Here is a 20,000-nt window from a genome sequence, read left to right as displayed (position 1 = left end):
ATGTTATCAGTCTCATATATACAAACTTGGTCAAAGGATGCACTTCGACACTTGGTGGTTAAAAGATGTTGCCAAAGGGATATGAAACGACATTCAAAGACATTTTGGATCGATGTTAAGCCTCTGCTGCCTTATTTTCGTTTTAGGTTGAGGCGGTCTACGTCACTGTTTATGTGGAAATTATGTGTGCTTGTTAGTATTTTTCGGGTTTTCACATCAATGGCGCTCGGATCTCATCAAGCGTCCAATCAAGCTACCCAAATGTCGGTATGAGTACTGGCACGACAAAGATATTGGGGGCCACTGTTTTATTGAATGCAGAGAGTTCTAAGGTCCAAATGTTCTTTATTCGGCTGTAATAGTCTTTAGTGACACGTGTTTTATTACAGGTACCATTGTAAGATATATTTCCATCCACCCCCCCCTAGGTACCTGTAACATTCCTCGTCAGATACAGGGGAAACAGTCGAATCATTTTGAGTTCATATCCTGTGAGGTTAGCCTTGTCTTCCATAGATTCGGGGTGGATAAAATAAAGTACCGGTCAAGTATTAGAATTGATGGCATTGACTAACTGACCCCTCTCATAATTGCTAGCCTGATGCCTTACAGAAACCATTAACAGTGAGAAGCTCGTAGACTCGTTAGAGCATCCGAATAAGTGTCTTGCGCATTTCTTTTAGCTCTTTGCGTTCTGAGTTCAATTCGCGCCGAGGTCAATTTGTTTTTCATCTTTTTAGGGTCGACGAAATAAAGTATCAGTCAAGTTGCTGGTGTCAATGGCATTAACGTCTCCCCTCAGAACTGCTGGCCTTGCGTTTAACATAAACTATTAACAGTGGTGAGCTTTCAGACTCGTTAGAGAGTCGTAATAAATGATTGTGGCATCTCTTCCGGCTGTTTACTTTCTGAGTTCGATTTCCGCCGAGATCAATTTTGTCTTTCACACTTTCATATTTACGGGGTCCATAAAATAATGTACTAGTCAAATACAAGGGTCGATGGAATCGAATAACCCCACTCCTCAAAATTGGCCTTGTTCTATACCTTTTATTTTCGGGGCACCACCTTGAAGGGTTTAGTTGAACAAATCGACTCAGTCCCTATTTTTTAAAGATTTGTACTTATTGTGTCAGATTCTTTTGTCGAACTGCTAAGTGACGAGGACGTAAACAACCCAAAAGTTGTTGTCAAGCGGTTGGGGATTGGGGCCAAGCACAAAGACACACATAAGTAGGCGCAGGAGTGGCTGTGTGGTAAGTAGTTTGCTTACCAACCACATGGTTCCGGGTTCAGTCCCACTGCGTGGCACCTTGGGCAACTGTCTGCTACTATAGCCTCGGGCCGACCAAAGCCTTGTGAGTGGGTTTAGTAGACGGAAACTGAATGAAACCCGTCGTATATATGTATATATATATATATATATATATATATATATATATATATATATATATATATATATATGTATGTATGTGTGCTTGTGTGTCTGTGTTTGTCCCCTCCCTCCACCATCGCTTGACAACCGATGCTGGTGTGTTTACGTCCCTGTAGCTTAGTGGTTCGGCAAAAAGTGACCGATAGAATAAGTACTAGGCTTCTAAAGAATAAATCCTGGGGTCGATTTGCTCGACTAAAGGCGGTGCTCCAGCATGGCCGCAGTCAAATGACTGAAACAAGTAAAAGAGTAAAAAAGTATAAGCTCAACCACAGATGGCTTTGGATAAAACAAAGACAGAACGGTTTATCTTTTATCTTTTATCAATTGACTGCGGCTATGCTGGGGCACCGTCTTGGTGGGTTTTAGTCGGACATATCGACCTCAAGACCTATTTTTTAATCCGAGTACTTACTCTATCGGTTTCTTTTTGCCAAACCGCTAACTTATTGGGACATAAATACTACGGTCTTCTTTCAGTTTCCGTCTACTAAATGAATGCACAAAGCATTGATTGACCCGAGGCTATAGTAGAAGACACTTGCCCAAGGTGCCACGCAGTGGGACCCATGTGATATGGGAAGCAAGCTTTTTACTACACAGCCACGCCTGTTGCTTAAGTTTCATGCAGGGGCACGTCGATTTTTTCCCCAGGAAATGCAAAATGTTTGGCTGCATCAACAAATCTATATGCCGAAAACCGACGTGGCTACCAAAAAGATGTGGGAGTGAATCGGAGAAAACAAGAAAGAGCCCCTCATTCAATTGCAAAATCTCTTATTAAAAAGAAAAACAACAAAAAAACCCTTTTTTGGTTTTATTTTGGTTTTACTCTCACTATCACATCTTCAAGGTAACCAGATCGGTTTCCAGATTCATGTGTTGGTAAAGCCCATCAACATCACTGATTCTGTGGAGGTTCCCAGTTGTTGTCAGGGTTTTGCGCGTTTTGATATCTACGGAGTGGATTTCCTCTTCAGACCAATCAAGAGTCCCAAATGTTGGGATCAGCACTGGTACTGCAAATGCATTGTGGGATATTGTTTTGTTGTAAGAGGAGAGTTCCGACTGTATGTATGTATGTATGTATGTATGTATCTATGTATCTATGTATGTATGTATGTATGCATGTATGTATGTATATTCTTTTACTCATTTACTCTTTTACTTGTTTCAGTCATTTGACTGTGGCCATGCTGGAGCACCGCCTTTAGTCGACCAGATCGACCCCAGGACTTATTCTTTGTAAGCCTAGTACTTATTCTATCGGTCTCTTTTGCCGAACCGCTAAGTTTCGGGGTCGTAAACACACCAGCATCGGTTGTCAAGCGACGTTGGGAGGACAAACACAGACACACACACACACACACACACACACACACACACACACACACATATATACACATATATATACACACATATATACGACGGGCTTCTTTCAGTTTCCGTCTACCAAATCCGCTCACAAGGCTTTGGTCGGCCCGAGGCTATAGTAGAAGACACTTGCCCAAGGTGCCACGCAGTGGGACTGAACTCGGAACCATGCTACTTACCACACAGCCACTCCTCCGCCTATATGTGCAGAGTTGTATGTTTTGTTTTATGTATGTTTTCTCATGCATATAATTCCGTGTTTAAAATTCTGGATAGTTTTACAGATCTATACAGTTCCAGTGATGGCTTGGATCAGCCGTCTTCGAATCGGCTTTCCGTTCTCTGGTTTTGAGAAACCCAATTTCTCATAATTGATATTTATGCATACATAAACCGCAACTCGAAGCGACAAGTCGCGTATTTGGTATAGGAGACTATTTATCGAAAATACGATGAATATTATCACCAACTTTGAAGCCACAACTATCAGCCTTGTTAAATATGTAAGTATGTATGTATGTATGTATGCGATCATTAAGTTTTATTTCAAAATTTCTTGCCAATAGGGATCGAGCCTGTTTCTAGCCTAGATTCAAGGCTCCTTCATTGGAATTTCAACATCAACTACTGAGTTTTTTGTTTGTTTGTATGTTATCAATCAGTTTCATTTCTGTATTTCTTGTCCATAGAGAAAGAGCCGGACTCTAACATAGATTCAAGGCTCCTCCATTGGAACTTTTATCAACATCATCTAGGTATTTGTGCATATGTGTGTGTGTGCAGTATTTGGTGTTAGTGTATGCGCAGATTTGTATGTTTGTTTTATGGATGCGTTTTTATGTCTAGATGCATGCATATGTATTTATGTGCTAAATTTTTGGAAAGTTTTACATATCTTTACAGTTCCATTGATGGCTTGAATCTGTAGTCTTCTAATCAGCCTTTTTCTTTCAGGTTTTGAGAACCCTAATTTTTCCAGGTTTTTGTTGAGGCAGTTTGTTACATATCCCAATGCCCCAACAATCACGGGTATGAATCTGAACTTGTAGTCTGGGTGGAGTATCTGCAAATTTCTCAGTAGCTCGGCGTAGTTGTTCTCTTTTTCTCTAATCTTTAGTGGGATGTTGACATCCGCAGGACAGCTGATTTCTACTACTGTACAGAGTTTCTCTTCTCTGTCCCAAATTACTATATCCGGTCTATTATGTCTGCACTTTATTGAGGTTTTTATTGGGATATTCCACCAATACTCTTTCATATTGTGAGTGGTAATGGCCTCTACCTCATTATGGGTTTTCATCTCCTTAGCCCCGGGGTTATCCTGTCGGCGGATTTCATTATACAGTGTCTTGGCCACAACATCATGTCTCATAGGTAGGTAATACCGTGGTGACATTTTTGGACAGCTGCTAATGATGTGGGTGATATCTTCGATACTGATTCCACAGAGTCTGCATCGATTATTACATTGTGGCGCTTTGCCCGCCTCTCTGTCCCGTTTGTTTATTAGGAATTTGGTTGCTATTTCTTGTTCTTGAATAGCAAAGGCATACCCTTCAAAGTGAGAGTTGGTGACCCGATTGTTTGTCCACGATAGACTGCTCTGGTTGTCAATGTTGTTATCACCCTGGAGCTTTCTGTTAACGTATCCATGCATGGTCTTCTGCTGGAATGCATTCATCCTCTCCTCTGATGTTATGTTACGGTAGAGTCTTGCAATTTCTTTGGGTAAGAGTTCAGGGTTGTCGAATAAGGAATGCTTGTCAAGTAGTTGCCTTCCCAATCTCATGATGGTATTTACCTCATGTCTGCAGACTTCATCAAGGGGTGCACTTCGACACTTGGTGGTTATGAGATGATGTGTCGGAGAGATATGACACGGCATTCAAAGGCAGTCTGAATTGATGTTAGGCCCCTCCCTCCTTTATTTCGTTTTAGGTATAGGCGGTCTACATCGCTATTGATGTGAAAGTTGTTCGTGCTCGTTAGTATTTTTCGGGTCTTCACATCAAGGGATCGGATTTCATCAATCGTCCAGTCAAGTATCCCAAATGTCGGTATGAGTACTGGTACTGCAAACACATTGTGGGCTATTGCTTTATTGAACGCAGAGAGTTCCGAGGTCCATATTTTCCTAACCCGATTTCTGTAATGTATGTATGTATGTATGTATGTATGTATGTATGTATGTATGTATGTATGTATGTATACATGCAGATTTGTATATTTTATGTCTTCCCATGCATATACTTGCATATCTGGACATGCTCATATACACTTAAAATGCTTTATATTTTTTATTTTATGCATGTATGTATAAAATACTTTCGATTGTATGTATGTATGTATGTAAACCAAAAAACAATATTATTAACGTAAAAAAAAAACTCCTGATAGAGTAGTTTCCCTTGTGAAGTGGTTATTTCCCTTGCAACGGAGAAAAAACGCCAGTTTTTTTTTTCATTTTTTTTTCATCGAAATAAAATGCGATAGTGCACCAAATATTATGTTCCGTCGTGTCAAGGCAGCAAGCAACTTTCGCGTTCGAGTTGAAATCTTCAATTACACCATTAATCTCCCGGAGAAACACATCAAAATTACACTCATTGCTATTACGTATGAACAAATCAACAATCTTTTCTTGTCAAGTTTTGAATAACCGGGAGATAGCATTGCTTATCTAAAACTCTGGCAGTATGTAATTTCGTCCATTTTCATTTCATTTAAATGTTTTGCGCAGACATGGCTGTGAGGTTAAAAAGCTGATATTGCAACCAAGTTGCTTCGGGTTCAGTCCCACTGCGCGGCACCTTGGGTAACTGTTTTCTACTGTAGCCCCGTGTGCCGACCAATTACATGTGAATATATATGTATGCGCGCACGCGTCTCTGCATTCCCTATCACTGCTTAACAACCTATGTCGGTCTGTTTATGTCGTGTAACTTAGCAGTTTGGCAAAAGAGGCCGATAGAATAAGTACCAGACTTTAAAAACAAATTAAGTATTAGGGTCGAATTGTTCCAATGAAACCTTTGAAAGCGGTGCCCCAGCATGGTCGAAGTCCAGTGACTGAAACACGTGAAAGAAAGAAAAGTATCACCCGTCACAGGAATACCTTAATCGGAATTTATGTAAAAATTATTTCGTGAGGAATTGTTAGGATAATAATGTGTAGACTTTTTTTGTATCTCATCGCAGGCTAAAAAAATCTAGACATTATTAGCATAACAATTCATCACGAAATAATTTTTACATAAATTCCTCCATCACAAACAGGCCTGACACGTTCGTACCCAACAGGTTTCGGATAGAAACAAATATATATATTTACATATAGGTCTGAACATTGTGCTGAAAATATAGTGATAAGAACCGTTACACCGGTACCCCTTTCCAGACGCAACTGAAAGCGTATGTACCAGGGAACATGTATGTATGGGAGTGTTTATATATACATACGTGTATGTATGTATGCATGTGTGGGTGGGTATATATATGTGTCTGTCCTCCTCATATATAGTAACAAAAGCAGTTGACTCTTTGGTGTGCTTGTATAGACATTTATGTATGTACATCTAAACACACACATATAGGTATTCATGTATTTATGTTTATATATTTATGAATATCTGTATATGTTAAAGTATGCATGCATATGCATATACATGTGAGCTTTTATGACTCTTTATATGGTTTTTTTTTTATATGCTTATATATTTTTATATTTTTATTTGAATTTTGTAAACTTCATGAACTGAACTTTGTAAATCTCTGAAGAGGCCTAGAGAATCATGCATGTACCTCCATTGCATCCATTTCATCTACCAGTTACACCAGCTTACTGGAGTTATATAGATAGAATGAGGCATGCCACCTCTAGGCCGAAACAGCTGTAAGACTTTGTCTCTTCTTCGGGCACCAGATGTCCTTTTGAATTTTGAATTTTTAATTGTTGATATAACATAGTGTGTCATATGTGTTTGTATATTGTCTTTATTCTCCTTTTGGTTGGAAAATAAACAGGTTAATTAAAATAGTACGGTGTCTGCAAGTTGATGAGTACCACATATTCCCCTCCATTTTCTTATTGCTGTATAAATTTAGGGTAAAAATCTCCTTTTCCCCGCACCCATTTATTGCACTTGGTAAAAACACTAGTGTAATAATAATTGGGTACCCTCCCAGCAGTATATTGGATAGATATTATCCCTTAGTGGGTTGGATTCACAACCCCTAACTCTCTTGGATTACACACACACACACACACACACACACACACACACACACACACACACACACACACACACATATATATATATTTATATATATATTTATATATATATTTATATATATATATATATATATATGAGGAGTGTACCCAAAAGTAACCGGAAACGATCTCTGTGAGCCAAGCCCATTGTAGTTCAGGCTTCTGCCGCTAAAAACCACTTGATACGACGCTCAGGCATCAGTCTGCCGACCGGCGTTATCCTATGAAGTTATATTGCCACGTGGTGCGTCTTTGTTTTGCAGGACTACTCCCCTGTTCGCCGATTTTTGCGATGGCCGAAACGAAGGAACAGCGTGCTTCCGTGAAATTCTGTTTTCTGACAGTTGTCATGCTTCAAACAGCTTACAAAGACGCTGCCATGCGCAAAACACAAGTTTACGAGTGGTTTTCACGCTTTAAGAATTGTCACTTATCGCTTGACGACCAACCTCGTTTAGGGTGACCGTCGACTTCCTCAACGAATGGAAACATCCTGAAAATTCATGGACTGATCTTGGAGGGCCGTCGTCGAACAATTGCTGAACTTGTTGATATGACTGGTGTGTCCTGGAGCTCCTGCCAACGAATAGTGAGCGAGGAGTTGTAAATGAAAAGACTTGCAGCAAAATTTGTGTCTTGCTTGCTCACGGAAGATCAAAAGGAGTAACGACTGAACAGTTGGAAGATAATCCGGACCTTTTTTTGGAAGGTCATCACTAGTAACGGAAGCTGGTGCTACGAAATTTGCAGATGTGGAAGTGGTGAAGAAAAAGAATAAGGGAGGCGTTAAAAAGCAACACTTTGCAAGGGTTCCAGCACTGCTTCACTCAGTGGGAAACGCGTCTGGATCGATACAATGTTTGAGATGGAGAATACTTTGAAGGCGATAAAAGTGTAAACATGTAAAACTAAGTGAATAAAATAATATTGTAAAATTCCAGTTTCTTTTGGGTGATCCTTTGTATATAACACACACACACACACACACACACACACACACACACACACACACACACATACACACATATGCGTTGTGTTTTGAGCAAAACATATAGACGCAGGAGTGGCTGAGTGGTAAGAAGCTTGCTTACCAACCACATGGTTCCGGGTTCAGTCCCACTGCGTGGCACGTTGGGCAAGTAACTTCTACTATAGCCTCGGGCCGACCAAAGCCTTGAGTGGATTTGGTTGACGGAAACTGAAAGAAGCCAGTCATATATATGTATATATATATATATATATATATATATGTGTGTGTGTTTGTGTGTCTGTGTTTGTCCCCCTAAGATCGCTTGACAACTGATGCTGGTGTGTTTACGTCCCCGTAACTTAGCGGTTCAGCAAAAAGAGACCGATAGAATAAATACTAGGCTTACAAATAATAACTCCTGGGATCGATTTGCTCGACTAAAGGCGGTGCTCCAGCATGGCCACAGTCAAATGACTGAAACAAGTAAAAGAGTAAAAGAGTAAAACACTTCATTTCACGTTGCTCCAATCTGCTCAGCTGGCAAAAACGAGTTATCCTACGACTGATCCGCGTCCCGTCCCTGAAACCGGGAAACTGGCCCTTTTGAGCATGGATCGAGAAGGAGACATTTATTTTTATATGTACATACATGCACATATACCCTTCCCCCACACACATACACACTCACACAAACAAATTCATTGTATATTTATATTCATGATGGAAGTTTTGTCCACAGACAATTGTTATAAAATCTACAATGATTTGCAATTTCCGCAGGAATGATTTGATTTAATGTTTTAAACTTTAAAAATGCGATTCTCAGGCTAGTATACTCATGAAAGTTATTTGCTTTTGTGAAATGAAAATGCGTCAGTTTTTTTCTTTTTGTCATGAACACTCATAAAAATACGAAAGCAATATTTATGTAACATAAACTTAACTTAATTCGACAAAATGAACTGAATTATTCTTTCACTTTATTTCTGACTTCATAAGCCTGTTGTTTGACCGAGTTTATGCTGCTTTTTTCTATCGTGTGTTTACGCGATTTTTTGTCGCTCTTCAGAAAAGAAATTTGTAATGATTTTTCTATCGTGTGTTAACACGATTTTCTGACGTTCTTCAGAAATTTTTTTTTTATGTTTGTCAAACTATAAATATAGCCTTGAGCACTCGACTTCTGATGGAGACGCAAAGGTGCTACTGTGGCATACAGCGAAATATGAGCATTTGAATCCTGATAAATCCTATTCCACACCAGATCTGATCATAGCAAAAGAGAAAGAGAAATGGCAATATTTATGTAGCATAAAGCGGCGAGATGGCAGAAACGTTAGCACGCCGGGCGAAATGCTTAGCGGTATTTCGTCTGCTGTTACGTTCTGAGTTCAAATTCCGCCGAGGTCGACTTTGCCTTTCATCCTTTCGGGGTCGATAAATTAAGTACCAGTTACGCACTGGGGTCGATGTGATCGACTTAATCCCTTTGTCTGTCCTTGTTTATCCCCTCTATGTTTAGCCCCTTGTGGGCAATAAAGAAATAAGAAACGCTAGCACGTTGGGCGAAATGCTTTGCGTATTTCGTCTGTCTTTACGTTCTGAGTTCAAATTCCGCCGAGGTCGACTTTGCCTTTCATCCTTTTGGAGTCGATAAATTGAGTACCAGTGGGAGTCAAACTCAGACACAAAGACACACATACACACACACACACACACACACGTCTCTCTCTCTCCCTCCCTCTCCCTCCCTCTCTCTCTCCCTCCCTCCCTCTCTCCCTCCCTCCCTCCCCCCGATGAAAAGGGTGTCAGTTATAGTATTTACAAGGAAAGCGTAACAAGTCACTATTTAAAAAATATCGCGTTATAAAAAACAATTCTATTAATACATTATAATAGGTATATTTTGTGTGTGTGTGTGTGTGTGTGACAGTGAGTTGTCTTCTATCAGTGAAAACAGCCTTTCGTGTTCTGTGAGCTTTGTGACACTTGAAACTTTGTGATACTTGATACAAATATTGCACAGAGACTGAAATATTACGCAGAGACACTTGATGCTTTGTGACACTTGATACAAATATTCTTTTCTACTCTAGGCATAAGGCCCGAAATTTTATGAGAGGTGGTGGGGGGCAGTCGATTAGATCGACCCAGTACGCAACTGGTACTTAATTTATCGATCCCAAAAAGATGATAGGCAAAGTCGACCTCGGCGGAATTTGAACTCAGAACGTAAAGACAGACGAAATACCGCTAAGCATTTCGCCCGACGTGCTAGCGTTTCTTATTTCTTTATTGCTCACGAGGGGCTAAACATAGAGGGGACAAACAAAGACAGACAGAGGGATTAAGTCGATTACATCAACCCCAGTGCGTAACTGGTGTACTTAATTTATCGACCCCGAAAGGATGAAAGGTAAAGTCGACCTCGGCGGAATTTGAACTCAGAACGCAGTGGCAGACGAAATACCGCTAAGCATTTCGCCCGGCGTGCTAACGTTTCTGCCAGCTCGCCGCCTTACTTGATACAAATATTACGCAGAGACTGAAAGGCAGTAAGACGGCATAATTGTTAGCACGTCGAACAAAATGCCCAGCAGCATTTTTTCTGGTTTTATGTTCTGGATTCAATTTCCACCAATGCTGACTTTGCCTTTCCTCCTTTCGGGGTTGATAAAATAAATATCTGTTGAGCAGTGGGGTCGATGTAATCGACCAGCCCCTTCATGCAAAATTTAAGGCACTGAGCCTATAGTATAAAGAATTACTTTTGAAGGTTACCTCTAAAGATTTTCTATACAATTCAGAGCCAGCAATTTAAGTTACGACGTTGCGTAAACAAGTACGTCTATGTAACAAATGCTATCAAAGCTGGTATGTATGGTTCTAGGTAAATTGACTCCTGGTAATTTCACTTCCGGTATTTTGGCTCCGATAATTTGACCTCTGGTAATTTAGCTGCCAGTCAATTTCACTCCCGGTAATTTCATTCCTAATATTAGAATAAATAAATAAATAAATAAAACTTTGAAATTCGTTATTTTTATTATTGCTTTTGTTGTTGTTGATAATGGTGATGATTTACAGGGTAATTCAGTTAACTGAAAGAACCATTTCAGTCACCTTTTCTGTTTGGCTGCCAAGATTTCATAAAGCAATGTTTATTGAAAATTAAAAAATTTGGTCCGTTAATGTAGATTTCCAAGCTGAATTGCTGGTGTTATTTCACATTTTCCAGAAATACCTAAGATAAAACAGTTATAGAAGCTTAAAGTTTGATCATTTTCACCCAGTCAGGAAGCAGGATTTAGAAGCTGTCATTTTGTGTGTGACTACACATTTTGTCAACATCCTGAAAATAGCACTTGTGTTTTAATATGAAACCGTAAACAAACGAATTACGCACAACATATAACCCTTCATTACTTTTTTTTAGTTTTTGGAGTTTTCAGAAAATTTTCACGAATTTGCATTCTACATGCGAGACATCAACGATTATGCACTCCCTCAAAAATTGTGGGGGGGGGGGGTTGCGTGATTTAAGGCCTATTCAGTTGTTATTTGTAGCACACCTCACAACCACCCCAATGATAAAAAACGAGTAAACAACACGTATTTTGTAGTTTTAAGCATTCAATATGCACATTACAGATTCAATATGCACATTGCAGATTCAATATTATATTCACATTACAGATTCAATATGCACATTACAGATTCAATATTTCTCAAAAAAAGAAACTTATAGCTCAAACTTAAAAGATTTATCAAAAAACAAAATAGCACATTACAAATTAAATATTTTTAAAAGTCAAACATCTCCAACCTTCACTGGATAACGGAGCAAGTCCTCCGCCCATCCATAATATAGCTGTTATAATCAACAGGTGAGCAATGGCTCATCCCCAGTTCTTCAACATAAAACCGGACTGAAGTCAGTTCTACCGTAAGCAGAAAATTTCCACCTTAAGCAGACAATTTCCACCTTAAACAGACAATTTCCACCTTAAGCAGACAATTTCCACCTTAAGCAGACAATTTCCACCTTAAGTAGACAATTTCCACCTTAAGCAGACAATTTCCACCTTAATCCAGCACTACGAAATACGATGGTTGTTAAGGGGAAAAGTATTGTCTCATTTTTACGAATTAAGAGAAGAGTTATTGACCTTTTGTTTGCAAAAAAAACCTGAAAGACTTTGTAGAATGTTTGAGTGATGACCATTGGTGTTCCAAGTTAGCATATCTTGCCGATATATTTCATGAGCTAAACCTCTTGAACAATGGCATGCAGGGCAGGAAGGAAAATATCCTGTCTTCTACTGACAAAATAAATGCTTTCCAGAAGAAATTAGCATTATGGAAGAAACGCATAGCTGCAGGAAATTTGGAAATGTTTCCTAGTGTTTTTAAAAGGAATTGTCAAGAAATTGCGCTACTGATTTTGAACCATTTGCACACTTTGCTAACAAATCTTGACAAATATTTTCCATCGATATTTGTTGACCAGTATGACTGGATTAGAAACCCATTTGTGGAATTTGAGCCATTTGAAGAACAGTTCACATCAACAGAAGAAGAACTTGCCAGTATTTTAAATGACAGAACATTAAAGTTGAAGCATTCTGAGCTTAACCTGAATGCATTTTGGTTGCTGGTTGAAAAGGAATATCCTGCAATTGCCCAGAAAGCGCTGCGACCTCTTGTGCAGTTTTCAACCTCCTACGTGTGTGAATTTGGATTTTCAGCCCTGACAACCATCAAGCAGAAGAAGCGAGCACAATTGCCGTCTGTGGAAGATGAACTTCGTGTGTGTCGATCAAAAACACGACCAAATCTTAAAGAGTTGTGCAAGAAACATCAGGCTCAAGTTTCTCATTGCGTTTTTGATGAGAATAAATGTAATCTATTCAAACTAAAGTTTTTTGAATACATGTTTTAATAATAACTGTAGATGCAAGAATAAAATTGCATATGTACGTGACAATTTTTTTTACAGTTAGTGTTTTTATTGTAAATAAATCTGAACATGAGTATTTTCATTTCATTAATTAAATGCTGTTTTTTGCATCGACAATTAAATTATTGCACAGGTGTTCCTCGAGCCAGTGGAATGTTTCCTTGGGGTTCCGCTCCAGCAAAACGGTTGAAAAGCATTGGGATAGATTAATAAGGATATTAAACACCTTCCTGATAACTGCTACGTATATTTAATTACTGACAAGGCAATGCTGTTGCATTCCCAGCTATTAAGTATATGTACCATGTAAAATTAATTATGAAGGTTGTAGTTTGCTGTAACAGTAAAAAATGCCAGAGGCATGTCAAAGTGGTGTTCAGTTTTAATGACTTTAATTTTATTGTGTTGTTGGTGTGTTTTTTTGGGTATGGTCAAGGTGCAGGTGTGTATTTGTTACATGCATTACTTAAATATTTTGTGTCTTTTTTTACTTGTGGAGAGAACAGACGAAGTAAAAAGAACAGGCTTGATGTGTTACTCTTGAGTGTTCGAAACGTGTATTTTGAAAACTGTAGAGTCGTCGTATGCAAGTCTAAGTAGATTCCGTTCTCTCTCTTTCTCTCTCTCTCACTCTCTCTTTTTATCTCTTTTTCTGTCTCTCTCTGTCTGTGTCTCTCTCTGTCTCTGTTTGCCTGTCTCTGTTTGCTTGTCTCTGTTTGTCTGTCTGTCTGTCTGATTGTGTGTGTGTGTGTGTGTGTGTGTGTGTGTGTGTGTGTGTGTGTGTGTGTGTATTTGTATTTGTTAGGCCTGAAGGAAGGGACAGTGCCAGCGGGTTTAACAGATCCTTTTCCTGCCCCGGTGATATTCAAGCTGTTAACATTCCACTTGAATGTTGCCTGCACGTCGCCGATTGCAGGCAAGATATGGGCAGCGGTGGGATTCTAATAGGCCGGCGTTATAGAGGAGAAGGATTGAGCGTGGCGTTTAGTGTGTGATCTGTGGGTTTCACTCAACATGGGAGATAAGAGGAGAGAAAGAGGTATATTGAGTGACAGTATGGGGAGATGGAACGAGACGAACCAGCTCCAATTAGAGACCATCGGGGAACATGTAGAAAAAGCTGAGAGAGAGAGAGAGAGAGAGAGAGAGAGAGAGAGGGAGGAGGTCGAGAGAGGTGGGAGAGTAAAGAGACGGAGAAAGAGAGGGGAAGAGAGAAAGAGAGAGAGAGAGAGAGAGAGAGAGAGAGAGAGAAAAAGAATGGTTTAAAATTTTTTACTACAAGGGCAGTCATTTTGGGGGAGGGGATAAGTCGATTACATCGACACCAGTGTTTCACTGGTACTTGATTTATCTACCCAGAAAGGATAAAAGGCAAAACGACCTCGGCGGAATTTGAACACAAAACGTAGGGATGTGCGAGATACCGCTAAGTACTTCGTCCGGTGCGCTAATGATTCTGCCAGCTCGCCACCTTTAGAAAAAAAGGGAGAATGATGGATAAATTAATAGAAATATATATATATAGGCGTAGAAGTGGCTGTGTGGTAAGAAGCTTACTTCTCAACCACATGGTTCCGGGTTCAGTCCCACATATATATGTATGTATATATATATCTCCTTTTACTTGTTTCAGTCATTTGATTGCGACCATGTTGAAGCACAAGTGATGGTGGGGGAACAGACACGAAAACATACATACATACATATATAAATGTATGTATATATATATATATATATATATATATATATATATATATATATATATATATATATATATATATATGGGAGAATATACGAAAAAACAACGACAGACGAGGACAGGTGGTGTAAATAACAAAAGGATGTATTAGTATGACGCTCGGGAATGCGGAAAGTCTTTGACGTTTCGAGCTACACTCTTCAACAGAAAGAATACGGAGACAAGGAGAAAAACACGGAGAAAAAAAATTGAATAGTGTCCAGTCAACGGTCAATCATAATAATGGCTGATCATAACAATGGCTGACCGGAAGTTAGAAATTCTTTTTCCAGGAGAGCTGAGAAAATATATATATAAGAGAGAGAGAGAGAGAGAGAGAGAGAGAGAGAGAGAGAGAGAGAGAGAGAGCACGTCTGCAGACGAGAGGATGGAGTATAACTGTGAGTGACTTTATGCCAATCTGTTTTGTGGCCTCTCTCTTGATGCCGTCTTGGATGTTTTGGTGTGTGTGATAGCGGCTCCGTCCTAAATGGCTAGTTTGAAAGTTGGTTGTTTCTAATATTTCTTGTTGCTGGAGAGAAAAGTGAGAATTGCTAGATGCTAGTTTTAGTTCATTTGGCTCCGCATTCTAGGTGGTGATAAAGGTAAAGTCACGTTCTCTAGTCATGCTGACTAATAAGGGTTTCATGGTGTATGTGTTCCCCACCTGGACGGGACACCGTTCCGTCGCAGAATTACTGATTTTTGCCAGCTAAGTGAACTGGAGCAATGTGAAATGAAGTGTTTTGCTCAAGGACACAACGCAGCGCCCGGTCCAAGAATCGAAATCACAATCTTACATTCACGAGTCCAACACCTTAACCACTCTCTCACGCGCCTCCACTATTCTAGGCGGTGGGTGGCTTAGGATTCGCTGCGAAACAACGTCTGTAGCATCGTCGACAAACTTAGCTGTTGTGTTTTTCATTTTATTATTTTTTTGTTTTGGTGAAAAGCCAAGAGTTTCGAGGTAGAGAGTAAATCGATTACATCAACCCCAGTGCCACTAAGCATTTTGCCCGACGTGTTACGATGCCGCAAGCTTGCCGCTTTTGGGACGTGGAAATATGTTATTTGTTATATTAATATGCTTCTTTGTAGCATACTTGTCAGTATGTTGACGTGTTTAGCCAATAATAGAGCAGATATATGTTGTTGTTGTTGGCACTCCGTCGCTTACGACGTCGAGGGTTCCAGTTGATCTGATCAACTGAACAGCCTGCTCGTGAAATTAACGTGCAAGTGGCTGAGCACTCCACAGACACGTGTACCCTTAACGTAGTTCTCGGGGATATTCAGCGTGACACAGTGTGACAAGGCTGATCCTTTGAATTACAGGCACAACAGAAACAGGAAATAAGAGTGAGAGAAAGTTGTGGTGAAAGAGTACAGCAGAGTTCGCCACCATCTCCTGCCGGAGCCTCGTGGAGCTTTAGGTGTTTTCGCTCAATAAACACACACAACGCCTGGTCTGGGAATTGAAACCGCGAGTCCGCTGCCCTAACCACTGGACCATTGCAGATATATGATAAAAGGGATTTCATCCGTGGCCAACCCGCCTTTTTAGACGTGTTTTATTACATCATCCAATGGATCCTTTCCCACTTTTTTTTCTTACGGATGATACTGTGTGATTTGTCGGAGTCTCGTTGGCTACTTTATGTATTTTGTGAAGATGCAGGTCGTGTAGATATAGATTAAATAGAATGAAAAAAAAAGGTCAGATCCTTTCGGAATTCCGTTCGGAAAATTACAAATTCTATCTACATTCGGCATTGTTATTTTACACTATATAGGCCTGGCGTCCTGCGAGATGACTCGCATGCCACCCTTTTACTTGTTTCGCATGTTTTCATATCCTCCAAACCACAATATACCATCTTCAAAGTGAGAAAAGACATAGTTGTCGCAGTTGTGGTTACAGCAGCCATAATAGCGTTGTTGCTGTGTTCATTGTATTGTTATTGTAATTTTAGAATTGTTTTGTTGTTAATTTATTGTTAATTTGCGGTTAAAGCTTTTAATTTGTTTGAAATTTCTAAATTCAAACGGCAGAATTTACATTTCTTCATTTTAACAAACAACAGTTTATTGGCAAATGTATTTGCAAAGGTCACAAATGTGTGTTTCCACAGCAGATAAACAAGGCAGCAGAAAAGAATACTTCTACATCACTGTTTATCCCAAACTAACACATTAAGGTCACGAAAGCTTGCTTAAGTCCAGGAACACTAGAAGAGTTTATATATAAACACTTTAGGTTTATAGATGTGTGTCAATTGGGTATGCGTCAGTTTGTTGGTGCGTGTATGCGTATGTACGTGTGTATGTGCATGTGTGTGTGTGTGTGTGGGTGAGTGTTTGTGTGTGTGTTGTATTGCAGTCGAAAATATGTGCGGATGTACATGTGTAGAGTGTTTATTTTTATTGTAACTTTGTGTATGTGAGTTTGGCTGAATGTGGATGAGGTGTAGAGAGAGTCTTTATCTTTGTGTATGCAGAATATTTAGGAGGGCAATATGAAGTTCTTAGATATCGCCGCTTAGTTGTAATGATATTAAGACGGAAAACCTTTGCTACTAGGAAGCCTGATATCGTACATTCACACAGGTGACTATAAGTGCAGAGGACTAGTTTGACTGAGCTCGGCTGAGCTTGACTGAGCTTGACTTATTGATTGATTGCATCGGTCAACCCGGGTCTATAGCAGAAGAAAGACACTAGGTTCTATTTTAAGATAACATTACTCGGCTCCGATCGTAAGTTCTTGGGTTCGATTCGCGGCGGTGCGTTGTATCCTTCAATAAATCACTTTATTTCACGATCCTCCAATACGTTCAACTGCTAAATAGGAGTATTATCTTTATCTGCAAGGGGCCAGCCTTGTCACATTCTAGGTTACGTTGAATCTTCATGAGAACTACGTTCAAAGTTACGCTTGTCTGTGGAGTGCTCAGCCACTTGCACGTTAATTTCACGAGCAGGTTGTTCCGTCGATTGTATCAGCTGGAACACTCGCCCTCGTGACCGACGGAGCGCGTGTTTACTGTGAGCGCGTGTACACAGTAATGGCGCGTGCATAAAATAATGGCGCGTGCACACAATAATGGCGTACGTGCAGGTATTACAGCTTCAGACGACCATGTCCATGTGTGACATGTACAGATATATACGTGAGCGTGCCTGATCCCATGTGTGTCAATATGTGTGTTTATGTGTGTGCGCGCGGGTGTGTATATATGCGTGTGTGTATGTGCGTGCGTGCGTATGTGTATGCGTTTGTATTGGGTGTGTATGTGTGTGTCTGCATAAACGTACATTTGTGTGTGTATGTGTGTACGTGCTCGCATGTGTGTCCGCGCATGTATGTATGAGTGTGTGTGTGTGCTTGTGTGTATGTGTGTGTGTGTGTGTGTGTGTGTGTGTGTGTGTGTGTGTGTGTGTGTGTGTGTAAATATTGCTGTTGTTTACAAGCTTATTGTTGCGATCACTAGCCTGAACAATAAAAACACTTTCCTTTTTTTCGTTGAACAGATTTCCTCCGCGTTCCAATCCTCTTCTTACCACTTCAATATCGGTCTTTATTTTCTCTCCTACTGACAATCTTGATTTTTTTTTTCCCCAGTAATGTTGATTCTCTCGAAATTGTTCCATCCATGCAATTAAGAAAATAGTTCTTGTTGAGTTTCATAAAAAAAAAAAGAAAATACACAAACAAACGAATTCAAAAACCTAAAATGAAATTTAAAGCACAATATTTCGTATTTTACTTCCTTGTTTCTTAACCACTGTATTGATTTTTAAAAAACATTATGTTCCTAATGTATTAATTTTTGTAATCTGTAAATTTTTGCAATGTTTATTAAAGTGCTCGAGGCGATACAATATTTAAAAAGCTTCTTTTTTTCTTGTTCAATTTGTTTTGTTTTTTTATCAGGAATTTTTATCAGAACAAATTGTTGCAGTTTTCACCTCAGATAAAGAAATATACAATCATCCACAACAGAAAAAGAAAAAAAAATTTCTTGCAATATTGAATATAGAAGCACATAAAGCTATATATAACATCATTTAAACATTGGTTTAAAAAACCTGTTAGATAAAAAAAAAATTATATTTAAACGCTATTATATATATATATAGCTTTATATACTTCGAGCTTCAATGTTTTAAAACAGAATTATATAACGTTTCTAAATTCTTATGCCATCAAAAACAATGTAAACTCAGATTTTCATTTTAAAACAAATAATAAATATCTAAGATAGCCACAAAACTCGTTACTTTTTTTCCTGAAATAACGTTCCTCTACATCAAATTTTAGGGAGTTGTAGCCTAAAAAGTTTGAATAAGAACAATAAATTTGTTTTAAAATTAACAAGCAATCTTATATTCGCGCGCATCAATATATAGCATATAAAAGTAGAGAAGTAATGAGAATATATGAAACATGCTCTTAACTACGTACAGACTATGAGAAAAAAATTCTTCTAATTTCCAACTTTTAATTTTTAATATTTGGTAAGGAGATACACATCGAAACCGGTAATCTATCTATCTATCTATCTATCTATCTATCTATCTATCTACACACACACATAGAAAATCCTTTGTCTCTCCGTCTGTTCACAATGCATTCTCAAACGGCTCAACCAAATCAACTCAAATTTTACATAGTGATATTATGAGACACCGTGAGTGTCAACATATAACTTTTGGGATTAAAACAATGCAGCATTAGCACTGGTTCTGTATTATGTGTCAAAACTCAAAGAATAAAAGTGAAATAATAACATCTATATTGTAATAAAAGTAAAAGAATAACACCAATTATTGTAATGTGATATACTGTTTCACTTTTATACTTTTACTTTTAAGTCTAACCACGACGACGACGGCATCACATTTTGTATATAACTGTGTATCTGTCTGTGAATGCATGTTTGTGTATATCTCTCACAGTGTGTGTCTTTCCGCGTTAAGTACGTTATTAAACATACTATGTGTTTCACTTTTATACTTTTACCTTTTTACTTTTCATTCTAACCACGACGATGACACATTTTCTGTATGACTGTGTATCTGTCTGTGAATGCTTGTTGTGAGTGTATGGTGGAGGACAATACAAACACCCCCTCCACACACACATACTTATATATATGTATACCACGGGCTTCTTTCAGTTTCTGTCTACCAAATCCACTCACAAGGCTTTGGTCAGTTCGAGGCAACAGAAGAAGACATTTGCCGAAG

The 20,000-nt window shown here is 39.0% G+C and overlaps 2 protein-coding genes across 2 annotated transcripts in view; both read left to right on the top strand.

Moving 5' to 3' along the window:
- LOC106871549 (chitinase-3-like protein 1) overlaps window positions 1–20,000 on the top strand; it is a 108,393-nt gene that overhangs the window by 49,883 nt on the left and 38,510 nt on the right. The gene's annotated exons all lie outside the window — the stretch shown is intronic.
- Window positions 12,338–12,991, top strand: LOC149136226 (zinc finger BED domain-containing protein 5-like). Its single transcript, XM_089350120.1, has one exon. The coding sequence runs from the start codon at window positions 12,338–12,340 to the stop codon at window positions 12,989–12,991; it is 654 nt and encodes a 217-aa protein (XP_089206246.1).

Source organism: Octopus bimaculoides, chromosome 4 (assembly GCF_046866305.1).
Source record: "Octopus bimaculoides isolate indiv1 chromosome 4, ASM4686630v1, whole genome shotgun sequence".
Classification (NCBI taxonomy): domain Eukaryota; kingdom Metazoa; phylum Mollusca; class Cephalopoda; order Octopoda; family Octopodidae; genus Octopus; species Octopus bimaculoides.
This window is presented reverse-complemented; position numbering and strand designations above follow the sequence as displayed.